Below are 19148 nucleotides of genomic sequence, written 5' to 3'. Positions count from 1 at the left end.
TACTTTGTGCTCTGGCCCTCTTCTAGGTGTTAGGGTTACAAAGATGAGAAAGACATAGTTCCTGCCCTTACAGAGCTTATATTCTAGTAGTATAGTTAGATTACAAATATGTAGTTATAGGTTAAATGCTATAGGTAAAATGTGTTATAAAAAAACAATGCAGAGTGAGAAGACAGAGGATGGTGGTGTAGGGTACAATTTTAGTTGGAATAATCAAAGCTGCCTCTCTGAGAAAGTAGCATTTGAGTAGAGATATGATTAAATGGAGAGAACAAGTCTAGTAAAGATCCAATAGATGAACATTCCAAGAAAGGGAACAAGTGCAAAAGCCCTGGGGCTGGACCATGCTTTGGTTGGAGTGACAGCAAGAAGGCCAATAAGGCTAGAGAGGAGCTAGGCAGTGGGAGGAGATGAAATCAGAGAAATAGGTGCCAGATCATGTAGGGTCTTCCTTGGAGGTCATTGTGATCATTTGATTTTTATTGTGTGATGAGAAGCTTTGGGAGGTTTTGAGGAGGGTAATAATATGACTTGCCTTATATTTTAAAAGGTCACTCTGGCTGCCTTATGTTTAGCAAGGCAATAATGGAAGTAGACAAACCAGCTAGCTATCTATTGCAATAGTCTAAGTAATATATAATGACTTATAATATGATGATAGCAGTAGAGGAGATGAGAAAGAGTCAGACTCTTGCACCCTGGCCTTCTGGTCAAAAGTCCCTGGGCCTGGCAGCTGGGATTAAACTTTTCAGGGATCTTCTGCACCCTCCCTTGAGGCGTCAGAACGAAGGAGAGTGTTCATCACCCTACTTGGGAGAAAGAGCCTGTTGAATAGCTTAGCTGCACCTCAAGCTTCTGAATTCCTTCTTTAAAAGTGGGTAACTGGAGGCTCTTGAGGGCAAGTGGGTCTCGAAGGTATAGAAACCACTTAAGAGAATAAGGTCCTCAAAGGAAATGGGGTTTTCAGAAGTCTTGTGGCGAGGACTACTTGTTTCCAGCATTCAAAAACAGGGCAAAAATGGAGGTCGCTCAGGAGGTTGCCTGCTAGCTCGTTAGAAAGGAAGTTTATTTCCACCACAACTCTCAGAGGTCCCTCACTGGTATTTGTTTTTAGTATCACGAGGGAAGCGAACCCCTCAAACTCTGCAGAAGCAAGTTTGCCTCTTTGGTAATGCGCACGCGCCCCTTCTCTGCTTGCCGTTGGCCTTAAGCCCCGCCCCTTATGCGTCCTTCGAGGAGGGTTGGGAGCGGAGAGCTCGCGCGACCACTCTTTTCTCAGTCTTCTCCAGTACATCGTCGCAAACGGCGCCGGAAAGCGTGGCAGCGCAGGCGCAAGCGCAGAGAGCGGAGGCGGTGGTGGTGGCGGCCGCTGGCCAGTGTAAGATGGCGGCGGCGTTGGCGGCGGCAGTGGACGGGGCGGCTGGGCCTGGAACAGTCGGAGCAGCCGCTGGCAGAAGGATGACCCAAGACGGGAAGCAGGCTGCTGAGCCTCGCCGGCTCCCGTGCTTGTAACTGCCCCAGCCGGACCTACCTAACCCCCCCCCCCCTTGACCTACCCGGTCCGTGTCTCGTTCCGGCCTGGCCTGACCCCCTCTTCCCTGGCCCGCACCCCCTCAGGATAGGTTTGACTCCTTTTCCGAGCTCCTAGGGCTCAAGTCTTCTTCTCCTGACCCGAGTCACCGCCTGGAGGACTGGCTGCCCTTTTCTCAGGTCAGCCCTGGGGTTGCCCCCAAGGGCCTGCCTCACAATCCACAGGGACGTCTTGCCTCGTCGGGTGACCCATTTGTGTGTGCTTTTTTTCCCCTTTAGTTTGGGGGACGCAGCTCGTCCTGCGTCTCCTCGTCACCTCAGGGCCGCCGCGCAATGTGTCCCCTCCCCCATCCCGAGTTCTCGGGCCCAGCACCTTGTACGGAAGGCCGAGGTCCAAGAACCCTGGAGTCAGTTGTTGCCGTCTGGTCTTGTACCCTTTGTAATATAATTCTCCTAGTTTACCTCCCCTCATCCCCAAATCTTTCAGGATACCGTAGAACGGTCCCATTTGGTTCCTGTTAGTTGGAAAGCATCTGGTGGCTTGAATTTCTGACTCATATGATTGTTGGTGGAGTCTGTAAACAAACCGGCACCAGCGCTATCACGTTCTCTGCGGGATTTCCCCCTTGCTCTGTGGCTTCTTGTTGAGAGGTTTGGTTTTGGGTTAGCGTTGAAAAGATTCAGGTTTTCCTTTTAAGTGACTTTTACGTTTTAGTGGAGCTGGGAGATTACTTGCCTGGTTCATTTTATTTCAGTAACTATGTTTGTAGTTGTTTATTCAGTAGTTAGAGTGAGATAAATTACTCTGCTTTAAATAGTTCTCAGGAGGCCTAAAAAAATACTAAAATGTATTCATAAATTTTTTTTTTATGTTTAGTAGAAGAGACGCATTTGCCATTTAAACTTTCACTTTTCTCAGTCCTTCAGTGAATCTACAGACCTGTTTTCTCAGGAGCTCAGCCTGGCCCTACTTCAGTGATAAAGGAGGAAAGGTGAGTAGGAGTTGAAGGCATTTAAATTCTTGAGTCCAAGACAGACCTTAACTCTGATGCTCAGCTGCTGACCACTAAAGTCATAAAATTCCTACACAATTTCCCAAGGAGTTGGGGTACTCTTGTTGGCTGTGTTCCAGCTCTGGTTAAATTACTTTGACAAGTTTAATTGGTTGTGGGCATCTTGATTTTCTGTCGAAACTATTGCTGTATATCTTCAAATAACTCCAGTTAAGCCTAGAAGTTAATGTCTCCCTCTGTCTTTATTCTTTTGCTTTGTGTTTTGCCTTTGTGTGGATCATGTTTCTTACATTGTTAGAAGCTGGGAATTAATTTGCCTGAGTTGTTCAGCCTTTTGTCAAATCAAGTCTCTTCCCCTCCCAGAGCATTGGGTTCTCTTTCCTTGCTTTTTAGAGGAAAATATTTAGCTGCTTGTCACTTAAAATTGGGGAGTGATGAGTGATGCTGCCTTTAATTGGTATCTGAGTTCAGTCTACCTTAAGATTCCAACTTTTTAGGACATAGTGGTAAATTTTGAGTAAAAACAAAAAATAAAGTGACTGCTCTTTTATAGCTGGTCTGAAGAATTCTTGGTCAGGTGAGGAATCATCCTGTGCATTCAGTAGCATGGGCCAGTGCCAAAAAGGGAGTCAGAACATACTTGTAAATGTAATTTTTGTAAGACTCTTGGGTTTCTGGTAGCTGAGAATAGTGCTGTGGTTGAGGTTCATGGGATGTGACAGAAGAGCTGAGTGGCTCTAGAAGGTAGGCCTGGCTGATTCTTATTAATATGTGTATGATTTGTAGTAGGAAAAGGTTGAGTGTGACGCTGGCGAGTCTTATTCCACACAGTGTCCTGATTAGAAAATGCTCATTATGAACTGAAATAAGATTATTATTGGTGGTATCTGTGTGTATCATCAAGATATAAAGAGAAAAGTATAGTCTTTAGAGCTGGAGAGACCTAGGTTTAAATACTGTGCTAAGATTTATTACCCTTCTGATCTTGGGCAAGTTATTTAAACTTTTCCACACCTCTAAAAGTGAGATAATACTGCTTACCTCCTAGATTATTGTTAGTACTGTATTAGGGAACCTATATAAAGATACATTATGCCCAGCACGTGATAGACACTAAAAGCTTGTTTGCTGTTTTTTTACACATCGTTGACATGGCTTTGAATAAGTTATACATTAGTTTACATTTCTTTGCATTTTTCTTTAAAATGTTTTCCTGATTATTTTTTCAAGTTCATTTTTAATTGATAGGCTTAGATGTGTGCTTTGTCTGTGCCCACCTAGGGTTGGCTTCTGAACGTGATTCAGGTCAGTCTCATCATGGCTCAAGACCAGAGGACAGCAGAATATTAAATGTTGGTATCTGTCTATCTCTAAGTGCATTCTTAAACTAAGCATCAATAAGTTTCCTTTGTTAATTTCTTCCTTCCTCTTGGTCTTTCTGTTAGCACATCTGATGAGAATTGACACAACTATTGTAATTCCTTCCCTTCCTGCTTCAATGTTAGTTACCACCTCTGTTCCAGCTACCTCTTATGCCTTTTCCTTTTGGCCATGGAGGGAATACATTTTTCTAAGCTGTTGGGCTCTGCAAAGATCCTCATCCATAGATTATCAAAGAACTAGATCATGAAAAGGTCTCTTTTCTTCCTGAAGTGAAATCTGGGCTAGGGAGTTAGGAATGTAGAGTTTTTTATTTCATCTCCTCAGCTGGAGCGTCTTAATAATATGACAGCACAGATGAGAAGTTTTTAACTTTCTCTTGTTGGCTTTTTTCCCACATCTTTTTGGGGAGGTAAGGGCACACGAAAATTAAGTGTTGTATAACATTACGATGAAAGCTACTGTATTCCTTCTGGCCGGTGATCAACTTAGAGTTGATCAACTTTCATTACCATCCAGGGTCTAAATTCTCTCCACTGAAAGGTAAAAGGCTCTTGGGATGGAGGGTGATGGAGTGGGCTGAGACTTTTTTATTATTTGTGTTTTTGTGAGATCTGGAGATCTATATTGGGTGAGAGGGGTGGGGTGGGGGGAAAGAGTGGGAGGAGAAAAGGAAATATGTTGAAAGAGGGAACTTTGACTGGCTGTTCCTTATTACTCTACATGCTGGTAAAGAAACCCCCCCTCCACCCTCCCTAGACAAGAATTTCACATTTTGTGCGCCAGGTGACAGCTGTGTATATAATGAATCAATGTTCTTAGTCTGTGGACCACAACTCTAAAAATTTTTATCTTTCTGAAGATGTTTTATGTTTCAGAGTGTTGCATAAGAATTGTTGCATGTTATGAAGTATTTCCTAGCATGGCTTAAGTGGGAGGTTAGTTGTGCTTGTGACCTTAGTTTCCACCACCAACCTGACAGGGCATTTGATATAGCACTCTATTAAATGTGTAAGAATCAGTCCCAGTGCTATGATCCTTAGTGTTAACTAGGATCAACCTAAGACAGAAGCTTGTCTTCAGAGAGAGCTAAAAGAAAGCAGCCTTTTTGTTGTCAGTTTAAAACAATACTGGCATTTCAAAAGCAAACAGACTCTAGTAGAAGACATTCTGTAGAAGTTCACTGTTTTGTGGGATACTGAGATCTTCAGAATTTCACACTCTAGCTCCTGTATTCTATCAGGTGAGTTACAAACTTGTAAAATCATGAAGTGACTAGCGAAACTTTGTTTTCAGTAGGTGGACTTATTTCTGGGTTGTTTCTACTGTAGAAAAGTTACTCTAAACGTGTCTAGGAAATGTCCAGATTGTAAAAGGGAGAGTTATCCAAACAGCTTTTTATTGCGTAACTTTGGTGTTAGAATTAGTTTTTAAGATTGCATTAGCCTTTTTTTTTTTAAGCAGATTATTAATGAGCCAAGATAATCTGTTATTTACACATTTGGAACCCGGGCAACTGAAAAAATTGAATCATCAGCAGGCATAGAGGTGGTGACTATGTATATCTTAACTTTAGAGCCAAATGCCAGTGATTTTAGATTAGTTTTACAGTAATATTGAAAACTTTTCATCTCTCGTTTTTGTGAATGTATCCAATGAACTCCGTCACTGGTAAAATTGGTCAGAAAAAAGGACTACCTGTTCTTGTTTACTGATTCAGTTAATTTTTCTCAGAATGAGAAGAAAGTCCTTGAAGGTTCTTTAAAAATTAGTATGTGATGAATTTTATGAATTGGTCACTTTTTTCTTGTAGTCTTTTATCTCTCCCTCTACAAGACATAGTTTCTGGGCCAGACACCCAATTTCTCAAGTACTATCTTAACCCCAGGGATGTGTATGCTAAAGATAAATTAATGAACTGAGTCTGCCCTGAGTTTGCAAATACGGCGATAGAAATAATTAATATGACAAAGATGGCATCTTATTAATGAAATGCAGCATGTCTAATGGATTGAGTTATTGCAGAAATTTTCATCTTTGTACCTGGGAGGTTAGATATTTGCTATTATTCTCTGAGGATACTATTTAAGGAGTCTGGCCAAGTTCTAATATAGAAGCATCCATGTTTACCTCACATTTATTTTTTTTCTTCTTGCTTTTAGCCACCCGGAAAGCTACTATAGGGTTTACCTCTAGTGGCAGCCAAGAAGCTATATTCCCCTGGTGTACTTTAAGCATTGCCACATTATCAACTATGTTTTTAACCTTACTTTGGACCCAGCATTAGACTTTACCCTCTAACCTAGTGCAGGTAGCAGGGCACTTCTTGATGTTTTTAGCCTCTCTTTTTGTTTTATTCTAAGTTGTACCTTTGGAGCATTATCCTTTCATCTTTTTAGTGTTCTTTCTAACAATTTAAGAAAAATTTGAAATGTGAATGGCAAAAACTGGTAATGGAGACTGGATTGTGATGTAAAGGTAAATCATTTCATAGTAGAAACAAAATGGAACTTCCTTAGAAATGGATTTTTCTTAGAATCATTTATATTGAGATAAATGGGCTTAAGCATTATTATGAAAAGTTCCATAACTCTACTGCTGGAGACAGCATTTAAGGGTTAGAGGACATTCCTAACATACTCTGAAATACTATTTTTAGAATTAAAACCAATCAATTGTAAACACAGGGCATTTGGTATTACCAACAGGGAGAGAAGGCATTTATCCAAAAGAGGAACCAAGTTTCTTGTTCATAGTATAGTTGATGCAGGACTTCCTTATCTTCCTCATTGTCATCTCTAGGGATTGCTTTGAAGATCTCATCTTGGCTGTTCTCTGAACCTTCAAGAGGGGGGATAATTTAAAGAGAGGGGAGCTTGTATTGTAGATTCCTGGGTATATTCTTTACCCCAGTTCATGGAATGTGCTCAAAAGAAGATATTAACAAACTTCTCTGAATTCTTGAAAGGCCAGTGAGAGCAGGTAAGCAGATTTCATAGACTTGGAACTGTGTCCAAGGTTGTGTACAGTGTTTTGAGGGTTGTTGTTGAGTGGCGAAGAAGCCCAGGCTTCTCTAGGAATTGCAGTCTAGAACCAAAGATGAGAAGCTAGAAAAATAATACAAATGCCTACCATGTACAGACAGCCTCTTTGCAAACTTTCTGTTTAATCTTCTAAACCAACCCTTGCAGGGTAATGGTATTATCCAATTTTACAAAAGAAGAAACAAACTCAAAAGTAGGTGGTAAAAATAGAATTCAAACCCAGGTGCAACTGAGACCAAAGCCCTTTACTTTCTGTTTTACCATATGCTGTCTTTAAAAAATAGGGCTCTTCAATGCCAAGTGAGAAAGCAAATGTGCTGAAACATAGAATTCAACATTTCTTAGAGAAGCACATGTAAAGTATAAAAGGTCTGTCCACATGACAATATGAATAAAAACACTTTTGAATTGCTTAAACATGGGTCTCAGATTATGATTCCTAATTGGTAGGTTAAAGAGTTTTTTAAGGAAATAATTTTAATGGACTTAACTGAAGAGGTAGCTGAATCTTTTTATTTTGTGATCCTTGAATAGGGAGAAAACCAGCATTCTCACTCAATACCTGAGGTAATTCCATGGAAAAGCTGTTCTGACTCTTGCAGCCTTTTCTCATTGTACATCTTTCTGTAATTCTCTGTAGCATGAACCGTCCCTACCTTCTTGAAACTTTTTTTCTCTTGACTTGCAAGGCATTTAACACTCACGTTATCCCTTCTACTTCCCTGAGCATTTCAGACTCCCTCCTCTTTCTTTTTCTTTCTTTCTTTCTTTTTATTTTTGGTGAGGAAGATTGGCCCTGAGCTAACTAACACCTGTTGCCAATTTTCCTCATTTTGCTTGAGGAAGGTTGTTGCTGAGCTAACATCTGTGCCAATCTTCCTCTGTTTTATGTGGGATGCCGCCACAGTGTGGCTGGACGAGCAGTGCTAGGTCCGTGCCCGGGATCTGAACCTGCAAACCCTGGGCTGCCGAAGCAGAGCACATGAACTTAACTGCTATGCCACTGGACCAGCCCCTTCTTTTTTTTCCTAACGGTACTTGTCCCCCAAGATTGTTTCCTTGGATTCTCTGCCAGAGCTTTCTTGGGTACTTAATTTGTTTCATTTTTTAGTGAGGTATAATTTATAAGGTATTTATTTTTGGAGCTTCTCTATACAAATAATTCCCAAGTCTGAATCTCTGGCCTTAATTTATTTCTTAAGTTGCAGACCTATGTTGGATTTCCACTACCTTCCTGACATGTCAACTTGGATTTTAAACATAATCAATATCAACTTCTTCTCTTCCCCCATATGCCAGCTTCTTATTTATGGCACTTGATTTCCTCTGGGCACCCAGACTCAAACTTGTCTCTTTTATTTTTTGAGCTTTCTTACTGCTTATTGAGCCGAATACTATCAGTTCTACCTCTACAATGTTTCTCACATTGATTCCCTCCTTTTAGTTTCCTCTGCTATCATCCTAAGACAGATTCTCATTGCTTCTTACTTCGGCAGTTATGACAGCTTTTAAACTTGTTTCTCCTTCCTTTTTTGTTCATTTCAGTCCACCTTATTGTCCTAGACAAAATAATCTTCCTGATGCATAACACATACACACCTTTTACTATACTTTTTAACTAATCAACTCTACCTCACCATCTGGCCAAACCAGATTACTCATGTATTTTCCTGGACATAGCATTTTCTTCATCTTCCATGCCTTTTCTCATTCTAGTCCTGATGGAATGTCTTTCTCATCTTTACCTATTGAAATCTTATCCTTCCTTCAAAACCCAGCTTAAAAGCTAATTTCTCCATGGAAGCTTTTCTTTTCTCCCTGAAACTAAATATAGTCCTTTGCTCTGTTTGCAGCAACATTCTCTTTATCCTTTTTTTTTTTTTTTAATAATACCAACACTTGTAGGTCTTGTATCATAGTTAGTTGTGTACTCATTTTTCCTAATTGGTTATTGAGTACAAAAGAGATTGTGACTACTTTGTTTATAGTTGTAGCTTCTGTATTGCCTGGTACATTGTTACGTTACTAGCATGCCTGTGTACAGATGAGCCACTGGGTGGTGCCAGAGGCCTGTAATTTGGATAAACAAGGGAGGCTAGAGGCACTGTACAGTTGGGTTGCCCTGTAGTGTCAAATCTTCTGCACGATAGGAATAAAGATTAATTTTCCTGATCCAGAAACATTCATAGTTTCTTTCTGTTCCTCTGTCCAGTTTACCAGAGGAGACAGTGTAGTATATTCAGCTCCTGCAAGTATTTAATAGAGAGTGGCTCAGAACTGAAGGCCTGCCCCTCTAAACATGTTTTATATAGTATGAGTTTCAGCTTCCTTGGAGACATCCTTTGAATTTCGGTGCCTCAGGTTCTCTGTCTGATTAATAAACACTGTACTATTAGACTTGTGGCTGGCAGCAGGAGTCAGAAGTTGGCTTGGAGAAGTGTTTATTGTGAAGTGGAAAATTAGTAAGGTAAGGAGAATGAATTTAAAGTGAGCCATTTCAGCTTGAAAATGGAAATTGGGGATGGGGAAAGTAGGACTGGTTGATTCCAGATGGACTGTGGGACCTAGGGCTGAAAAGCAAATTTGTATTTTGGATGGAGATCAGCCCTGAATAGCTGTTAGTTATGAGTGGTATGGGACATCTGTCCTCCCAAGAGGAACCAGGGACAGTGTGGCTCTCAAATATCTAACTAATAATTGAAGTATCTTCTACCATCACCTTTGAGTTTCAGAGGAAATTCTAAAACCTTGTCTCATTTAAATATGGATATTTATGTGGGAGAGTTGGGCACTTGTGTTACAGGATGAGGCCTGCCAAACAAGACTGCTGGACTGGCCTGAGAGAATGTGAGGGTTATGTAATTCAGGGCAACTCACTAAGAGTGAGTTCAGGTCTTAGTAAAGGGATTAGGGACAGTAATATTATTTAGATATTGATGTTTCCATTGAGCCCAAGGTAAGGCAGAGTTATCAGACCAGTTTTCATAGACCCTAGACTCCAAAGGAAAAATTTAAAAGAAATTTAAAAAATAAAAAAAAGTGTAAGTCTACAAATTAATAGTACAACTACTAGAACTACTTTGAACTACTTTAAGCTCCTGATATTCTTAGTTGTCACTGAGACAAGAGGGTGGGAGACTTTTTATGAGTTTAGGATTCATCTTGCTTTTAATGCGGTTGCTGATAAATCACACAGGCAGCCTTGATTGCAACAAAAATCCTGCACTTTCATTTTCAAGTAAGAAAACCTGACATTTTGCTCTCATTTACTGTGGCATATTGACCACTTTAGCTATCTTCTGTTTATAATCGTAGCCTTGACAGTTTGTATTTTTAATTGTTGGGTTTTATCTGTCATTTAACACCTTCTGTGATTTCTTTTCCTTCCCCTCCTTCTCTCGTTCTTTTTTTTCAGCTAGATTTATTGGGTATAATTTACATATAGTAATATTTACCCTTTTTTTCCAGTGACTGATTCTATGGCTTCTGATAAATGCATAGTCACGTAATACCACCATCATCAGGGCATAGAACATTTTCATCATTCCAAAAAGTTTTCTCATGCCCGTTTGTAGTCAGTTCCCTTTCCCTACCCCCAGCCCTTGGCAACCACTTATGTACTCGCTGTCCTTATAGTTCATCTTTTCCAGAATGTCCTATAAAAGGAATCATAGTATTTAGCTGTTTGAGTCTTGCTTCTTTCACTTAGCATAATATTCGAGATCAGTCTGTGTTGCTGTATCAGTAGTTTGTTACTTTTTATTGCTCAGTAGTAGTCCATTTTGTGGATGGACCACAATTTGCTTATCCATGACCTAGATGAAGAACATTTGATTATTTACGGTTTTTGGTGAATCTAAATAAAGCTACTAAAACATTCAGCTACAGATTTTTGGGTGGGCTTAGATTTTCATTTTTCTTGAGTGCATTTCTGAGTGGGATTTGCTAGTTCTGTGGTAAGTATATGTTTAACTTTGGAAAACAGTTGGGCGGTTACTTATAAAGTGACTACCATTTTGCATTTCTACCAGCAGTGTATGAGAGTTGATTGTGCTCTGCTCCTTGTTAGCACTTGATAAAGTAAGCTTTCATTATTATTGTTTTTAAAATTTTAACCATTCCAATAGGTGAGTAGAGGATTCTCATTGTGGTTTCTACTTTGTATTTCCCGAATGACTAATAATGTTGAGCATCTTTTCAAGTGACTGTTATTTAGTTGTGAGAGATTTTAAATATGTTCTAGTTGCTGTCCTTAATTAAATGTCTTTTACAGATATTTTCTTCTAGTCTTTTCATTTTCTTAATAGTGTCTCTTAAAGAGTGGATTTTTAATTTTGATGTGCCCAGTTAATTAATTTTTTCTTTCATGGCTTGTGCTTTTTGCATCCTATCCTAAGAAGTATGTGCCTAACCCAATGTCACAAATATTATCTCCTTTGTTTTCTTCTGGAGGTTGTATTGTTTTAACTTTTACATTTAGGTCTATGAACCATTTTGAGTTAGTTTTTGTATATTGTACAAACTATGAGTCAGCTTTCTTTTTTTTGCATTTGGACATCCCATTTTTCTAGTATACATGGTCTCTTATACAAATCTGTCATCAATATTAGGAAAAGAAAGCAGCCACATTGGTTTTAAACAAGATATGCTTGGTACCTCTTTCACAAAGTACTCTTGTACACTGTACCCCCTCTGCTTGTTTTTTGGTTAATATTTTGTAATGTATATGGTTAAAAATTTAAGGCATTTTTCTTATGAAAACAAGAAAAATCCAGGTGACTGGAATTTCTTAGGTAGAAATTAAGATAACACCTGGGTCTTTTTCCCCCATCCCTGAATAGTTTACTCTTTAACCTTCAGTTTGGCAGGGGTTATGGTTATTTTTAGAGTACAGGCAGTAGAGCTAATCTAATTAAACTCCCCCAGCTACCTGGGGCGGTGAGCTCATCAGCTCTTCCAAGCTCAGGTTGGTTTGCTCTGGACCGGATTTTACATGGAAATTGATCAAGGTTAAAATAGTGGATTTCTTGGGTATGTATAGTGCATTAAAGAATGAAGAAGGTAGTGTAAATTTGAGTCAGGTATGGTCCCTAACTTCAGATTATAAAATAAGGTGGTATACTTTGATGATGGAAGTGATTCTGGAATGGGTCCTTTACTTGAGACCTAGGGCACAGTCATAGCATCTTAGCCTGCTTTAATTTGGGCGCTTACTCTAATTCCTGCCCTAGAGTTGAGATTGTTTTCAATTTCTTCATTTTTGACTGAAATTTATATGATAAGAATAGCTCCTTATTCCCAAAGTAATTGTATTTTATTATTGTCATCATTTCTTGGCTTTCTAGAGAGGTGGTCCGCCAAGGTGGGAATGTATGCACTCTAAGGGGTATGGAACATGATCCAGTGGTGTATAGAAAGAGAATGTTGAAATTTCTTTTCTAGAAAAATTAAGCTTAATATTTAATGTGAATTGATTAAATGTGTGTGTACAAACACACATACAGGCTTTCTTTTTGTTTTTGTGAGAAAGATTGGCCCTGAGCTAACATCTGTTGCCATTCTTCCTCTCTTTGTTTGAGGAAGATTGTTGCTGAACTAACATCTATGCCAGTCCTCCTCTATTTTATGTGGGATGCCGTCACAGCGTGGCCTGATAAGTGGTGCTAGGTCTGCACCCAGGATCCGAACCTGTGAACCCCTGGCCACCAAAGTGGACCGTGCAAACTTAACCACTATGCCACTGGGGCAGCCCCCTGCAGAAGTTTTAACATATAATTCTACTTATCTATACCATGTACGGAATTACTAATGCTATTTTACAAAGGAAGAAAATGAAGTACAGTGAAGATTAAGCATCTCACCTAAAGTCACAAATTATGCTAATGGGCTTAGCTGATACTAGAACCCTGGACTTCTAATTTTCATTCTGGGACAAGTTTTGCTAAACTCTGTGGCCTCTAAAATGTGACCTTTAGAAGCTGTCTGCCTGTCAGCTTGGTAATTAAACAGTTGATAATAAGCATTTACAGAGTTTTCTCTGTTTTTGAATTTAGCAATAAATTCTGTCAAGTTTTTTCCTTAAAGAGAAGATCCCTTCTTGCAGTTTCCCCAGAAGATGAGCTCTGCAACCTGTGGGAATGGGTGAACCTCATAGCTCTCCTTTTCCCACTTCTCAGAGCTAGGTGAGCATTAGGCTTTTGGCTCCTCCTGGTCATGGAGACTGGAAAAGCAAATGTTTCTAGAGCCATTATGAGTTTAAAGTTGAGGTAGTCTGGGCTTCTGTAGAAGTTGATCAGATTTCAGTTTTGAGAAAGGTTCTTTGGAGCTGCTTTATTCTTCTTCTCTGGGACTGGGTAACAGTGGGGTGGGAAGTACAGTATGGTTGACAGTTTTGATTCTGGAGATGAGAAAACATCAGATCTTTTTCTTAGTTGACCATAAGGTATGCTTATCACCTTAGTTTTTAATCTTAACAAAGTAGTGCAGATCGTTTTCTCCATTTCGTAGGACTTTTGCAATTAATGTAATTAATTTAAACCCTAGATGGGGAAGAAGATACTGCTGAGATTCTAAAGAATATAAACAGGGACTACTGAAAGGGAAAAACAAGTGCTGTGTTAGGAATGCTGTACAAAAATATATCATCAAAGTAGGAGGAGGAAAACAGCTTGCTCTGCAAACAGCTCTTCACTGTTTTTCTTCATGTGAATCTGTTTTTTGTTGGCATTGTCTTTCACCAGCAGCCTTCCAGGTGTCCTTCCCTCAGATTCAGCCTCAGTCCTGCTCTTGCATTATTTCTACTCCCCCGCCCTGGCCTACTATGAGCAAGCTTTGGGCATCTGTTTCTTGGCAGAGGAGTTTTTTTGAAGCAACTTGGATTTCTGTAGAGGAGAATAGGGCGTAAGGATAAGGATGGGGCTGCTTCTGGGATAATTGTTACGGAATGAAAGGACTGTTGAAAGATTAGAGGCCACTGTGCCTGGCTACAAGGACTGGAGTCATAATCATACTTTGTCTTTTGCCACTGCCTTTTGTCCAAGGCACTGAAAGGGCTTAACAAAATTCTGGTCTGAATAATATTATTCTTTGCTCTTTGGAATTTGCTTGAGGTAAGAGTGAGGCCCTGAAAAAATAATGTGTTATAGTGATATAAAAGGGAAAAAGCTAGGTACCCTGATTCCCACTTAGGACTGTGCGAAAAAGATAAATCTGGCAAAAGTTGGTGGAATTAGGTAAAATAATGTTTGCCATTTTATGAAATGGACTAAGATGGTTTAATGGAAATGTTGCCCTTTTCTTCCCTAGCTTTGCACTTGGTGACTATTAGTCATAAGAGAGAAAAAAAGAAACCCTTTTAGGATCTGTCCTAGGGGAAGTGTGCTTCTGAGCTCTCATTCGGCTCTGCTTCTTAGAATCCTTAGTTCCTATGTCCATCTATAAGTTGGAAGCTAGTCCTCTGAGTGAACATAAAACCCAGGCTTTTACCCCAAGAGCTTGATTTCTTTTCTCTCTGTTAATTTGTGTTTAAAATGATATTCAGAGTCTGATCCACCTCTTCATGTTGTGAAAACAAATGCTTTTTAAGAGTTTTTGGATATATATGACTAATATTTACAGCAAAAGATTCTTGTTTAGAGGGCAGTGCTGAAGCTAACTTTTTGTATTGAGTTAAAGCTCTCTGCTTGCAGTACCTGTCACTTGATATATGCCTGCTGTTGTAGGTTTTATTTCAGTTCCCTCATTCCCATATGAAAAAAAACCAGTGCCAGTCACTCAGTGAGTAAGGTAAAGAGATGGCAGTTGACCTCCCAAAGAAATGTCCCTTTATGGAATTTAGATATGGCGGGGGGGGGGGGGGGGGGGGTAATCTGATGTGATTTTCAGCAGCTGAGAAGCCCTGTTGAGCACAAACACTTTTTATAAAAATGACAAAGGCTATACATTGTTAAATCTCCTTGTCCTTTTTATCTTTTTTCCCAGATTGTTTCCTAATTGTTTCATTTTCTTCCTCTCCCATATCCAGGCTGGCTACAATAAACATCATTCAAGATGTCCAGCAAAGGGAGCAGCACAGATGGCAAAACAGACTTAGCTAATGGTAAGGGGCCAGAATGAAAGTGAAGCTATTTTTTGCTATCTACTGAGGTTCTCCTCCTCCCCCAAAGAGAGTGGAGACCTACATTTTAGTGGAGGGAAGGAAATCTTTCCTAAGAGTGAAACCTTCCTTTGTTGTTTTGAGTATAGAAAATTACACAGGAAACACCTTGGCCTGTCTAGTACTTTTGCTCCTTCAACTTTCTGAGTTTTTTCAGAAGATCAATAATAGAGCTGTGCCTCGAAGAGGTCAGGTGGTTTGGAATTCTGAAAGGTTGTAAGGGTGAACAAAACCTAGGAGATGCTGTTAATAAAGGAGAAAAAGAAGATTCAATTGGTGGTGGGAACAGGGAGTTGTTGGGAAAGTGAGATTCTCCAGTTGTAATGAGAGGTCTCTTTCCATGGCAGATCACAGTTTGATAGAGATATTAGGTAGGACAAGAGGTTATAACCTAAACCAGCTGGAATTGGGGCATGCTTGCTTGCTTGCTTCCTTCCTTCCTTCTTTCCTTCCTTCTTTCCCTCCCTCCCTCCCTCCCTTTCTTTCTTCTTTTAGGGCCAGTGCTACCAAGTGTTAAACCATTGGGTCTAGGGCAGATCTGAAGGCAGAATATCAAGATTCTGATAGAGTATAGCTACTATCTGGGTTATTCGTCCAATGCCTCAACTCTGAGCCAACTTCTAAACAAGAGAAACATCTTTCAAATGGATATAGTTGGGCAGACCAGTGTCCAGAATTCCTCAGCACTTTGCAGGTTAGGATTATAGGCTAAATTCTAGTTGATGTGATTGGTATTGTATTGCCCCTTTGTTTCTGTTCTTAGCATTGCCATTCATTCATCTTCTGTAAAGGAAAGTGGTTCAGATTTTTCGCTGGGCTTAGTTGAAAGGCACAGGGCTTTAGCAGGGTTGGAGGTATACAATTGATTTGGAGTTTGGCCATTAGCTAGATCAGGGATTGGCAAACTGGCCTGCAGGCCAAATCCAGCCTGCCACTGTTTTCGTAAAGTTTGTTGGAACAGTCAGGCCCCATTTATTTACATAGTGTTTATGGTTGCTTTTGTGCTGCAACAGTGGAGTTGAGTAGTTGTGACAGAGATCCATATGGCTTGTGAAGCCTAAAATTTTGACTATCTGATCCTTTACAGAAAAAAATTCCCAATCCCTGAGGTAGATCTTGGTCATTGACTGTTCGGGTCCTCTTGATGAGCTTGTGATATGCTTTGGCCCATATGTTATTGTGTTAAAGCCCCCAAAGGCATCTTAATTTGTGTGTCATAATTTTAACAATAAGTGCTAGAAGTTTTGATATTTTATATTTCCTTCTCCATAGAAGTGATAGGTGTGATGTTTTATCTTTTCTCACCAGTCCCAATCTCAAACCCAGATGTATTTCAAAACCGCAACTATTAATCTTTCTCATCATATAGTAGCAGTCTCAGCAATTGCTGCTTTTCCTCTTTTTCTTCCAGTTCCTAGCCCAGTTGTTTTCACATTGTGTTCTTAGTTGAGGTGCTTTTTGAAAAGAGCTGTTTATGTGTCTCCCAACCTTCTCTCACTACTTGAACCAAAGCATTTGTATTATTTAACTGTTTTCTTTATTTGGTTTTGCCCAAGAGTTCATTGAAAAGGTGTACCATTGCTTCACAGATCTTTAGAAAATGCCCTAATCCAGATCACTAAGCAGTAAGGTGCATTGACCTTCAATCCTTAAATATCAGTGTGGTATTGGAGTTGAATAGCTCATACCAGAGTTACCCATAGCTTGTCTGCCTTTTCTAACAGCCTTTATTTCTGGCAAGATAAAATTTTTAGTCATCTGAGGAACGGTGGCCGTGAGCATTGTTTAAAATCTTTATTCTCCTTTCCTTTCTTCACACCTTGACCTTATGTTGGAAGTTGTGTTCAGTGGCTCTGCAACATTGCCAGAGTGCTCATTGGAATATGATTTGGCTGTTAGATAGGAGAATGCAGTATCTAACTGTAGGGGATTGCATCGCTCAAAGTGACCCAGTTATTTTGTAACTACCAACATGGCAGACCTAAAAGATGGTGAACTTTTCTCCTCAGGTACCACTGTAGTATCCCTGCTTTTTGTCACTTTTACGTATGCTTCCTAATAAAACTTTGTCTCAATAAAGAATTCCTATAACTAAAAATAGTATTAAAATTATTAATGGAGGTAAGTCAGAATACATTTATTAGCAAACAGTGAGCAAGAACCTACTCAAATGATCACAATTCCTGTTGGTCTCTTCTGCCTCCTTTTGGATTCTTAGTGGGTTTTAGGACTTTGGGGGAAGAAACTTTAGGATTTAAGAGTTAGGGGGCTAAGTAGTGCTTTCTTGAAGTGGGAAATAGTCCAACTCCTCATCTCTTGTCAAAATGATTTTAATCAGTTGTTTTCCATCTTTCTTCAGAAGATGGCTATGCCAACTCTTGCTGGGGATGGCTATTCTTTTCTCTTATATTCAGTTTAGTTATTTATTGTAACTATGGATGCCTATCCAGCACAACAGAGCCCTAAGGTAGTTGTATCGGGCATACTTTCATACAATCCAATGCTGTACCTCTTGAGAATTTGTTAGAATCTTAGGTTGTTCTGCAGTTCTTCACTTGTGTTGAAGCACCTTTATTTGTGTGTGGCTTTGATCTTAATCTTTTCAATTTCTCATCCTTTATAATATTCTCCCTCAGAAGGTACTCTCTGTAAGCATTTGTTATGAAAACACTTTGACCAGAGTTTGTTTCTGGGTCTTTTGATGTGATGATTTCTTAGACTAAGGAGGGAAAATCCTTCTGATCACTGTCCTATTTCCTTATTTTTTTCCCCCTCACCACCCATTCCTCACTAACATGCAGGAAGCCTGTCAAGCAGTCCAGAGGAGATGTCTGGAGCTGAGGAGGGAAGGGAGACATCCTCAGGCATTGAAGTGGAGGCCTCAGACCTGAGCTTGAGCTTGACCGGGGATGAGGGTGGCCCCAACCGCACCAGCACAGAAAGTCGAGGCACAGATACAGAGAGCTCAGGTGAAGACAAGGACTCTGACAGCATGGAGGACACTGGCCATTACTCCATCAATGATGAAAACCAAGTCCATGACCGCTCAGAAGAAGAGGAGGAAGAAGAGGAGGAAGAAGAAGAGCATCCTCGGCGCCGTGTACAGCGCAAGCGGGCCAACCGTGACCAGGACTCATCAGATGATGAGCGGGCCCTAGAGGACTGGGTGTCCTCTGAGACATCAGCCCTGCCCCGACCTCGCTGGCAAGCCCTTCCTGCCCTTCGAGAGCGGGAGCTGGGATCAAGTGCCCGCTTTGTATATGAGGCTTGTGGGGCAAGAGTCTTTGTGCAGCGTTTCCGCCTGCAGCATGGGCTTGAGGGCCATACTGGTTGTGTCAATACCCTGCACTTTAACCAGCGCGGCACCTGGCTGGCCAGTGGCAGCGATGACCTAAAAGTGGTGGTTTGGGACTGGGTGCGGCGGCAGCCAGTACTGGACTTTGAGAGCGGCCACAAAAGCAATGTCTTCCAGGTGAGGCAAGGGAGCAAAACAGCAGTTGAGAAAATCAGACATGAATTAGGCAAACCCCAGCTGCTGCCTGGAGTGGGAGCTGATAGTGAGTTGTGGTAGGAATTAGACATCAGGAATCTGTTCTACCTTGGCTTCCATAATAACTTAGAGGAGTTAAATATACCAGAAGACCCATGGCCACCTTTTGTTTTTTTGAGCATGAAGACTGTTGGAAGCCTCATAGGTAGGATGCTTGGAAATCATCAGGAAGGTGCGGAACATCCCCTGGTAGGAGGCATATAAGAGCAGAGGCTCTTGAGCCAAACTGCTTGGGTTCAAATCTTGGTCCCATGCTTTAATAGCTGTGTGATCTTGGGCAAGTTATTTAACCTCTGTCTTCAGTTTATCTGTAATATAGGGCTAATTACATAGAGGGTTATGAAGATTAAATAACAAGAAGCTAAGCAGAACTGTCTGGTATTTAATAAATATTTGATAAATGTTAATTTATATTATTATTCTCTGGAGAGTTTACGCATCAGCCCCATCCATCATATTAGTATCAGCCATTTATC

At 40.4% G+C, this 19148-nt stretch overlaps 1 protein-coding gene across 9 annotated transcripts in view; it reads left to right on the top strand.

Moving 5' to 3' along the window:
• The first annotated feature begins 1215 nt into the window (after positions 1-1215).
• DCAF8 (DDB1 and CUL4 associated factor 8) overlaps positions 1216-19148 on the top strand; it is a 41545-nt gene continuing 23612 nt past the window's right edge. Inside the window, exons 1-5 of one of the 9 annotated variants that reach the window (XM_070497662.1) lie at positions 1238-1378; positions 2450-2522; positions 3825-3895; positions 14991-15065; positions 17924-18594. In XM_070497662.1, coding sequence (XP_070353763.1) covers positions 15017-15065; positions 17924-18594 — 720 coding nt within the window. In that variant the 5' untranslated portion in view covers positions 1238-1378; positions 2450-2522; positions 3825-3895; positions 14991-15016. Of the gene's footprint in view, positions 1711-2449; positions 2523-3824; positions 3896-14990; positions 15066-17923; positions 18595-19148 lie in introns of all 9 variants that reach the window. The other 8 variants (XM_070497661.1, XM_070497663.1, XM_070497660.1 and 5 more) reach the window with 8 other exon arrangements.

The sequence above is a fragment of the Equus asinus genome, chromosome 25, assembly GCF_041296235.1.
Source record: "Equus asinus isolate D_3611 breed Donkey chromosome 25, EquAss-T2T_v2, whole genome shotgun sequence".
Taxonomy (NCBI): Eukaryota; Metazoa; Chordata; class Mammalia; order Perissodactyla; family Equidae; genus Equus; species Equus asinus.
The sequence above is the reverse complement of the archived record's forward strand: the minus strand, read 5'-3'. Positions and strand labels throughout refer to the sequence as shown.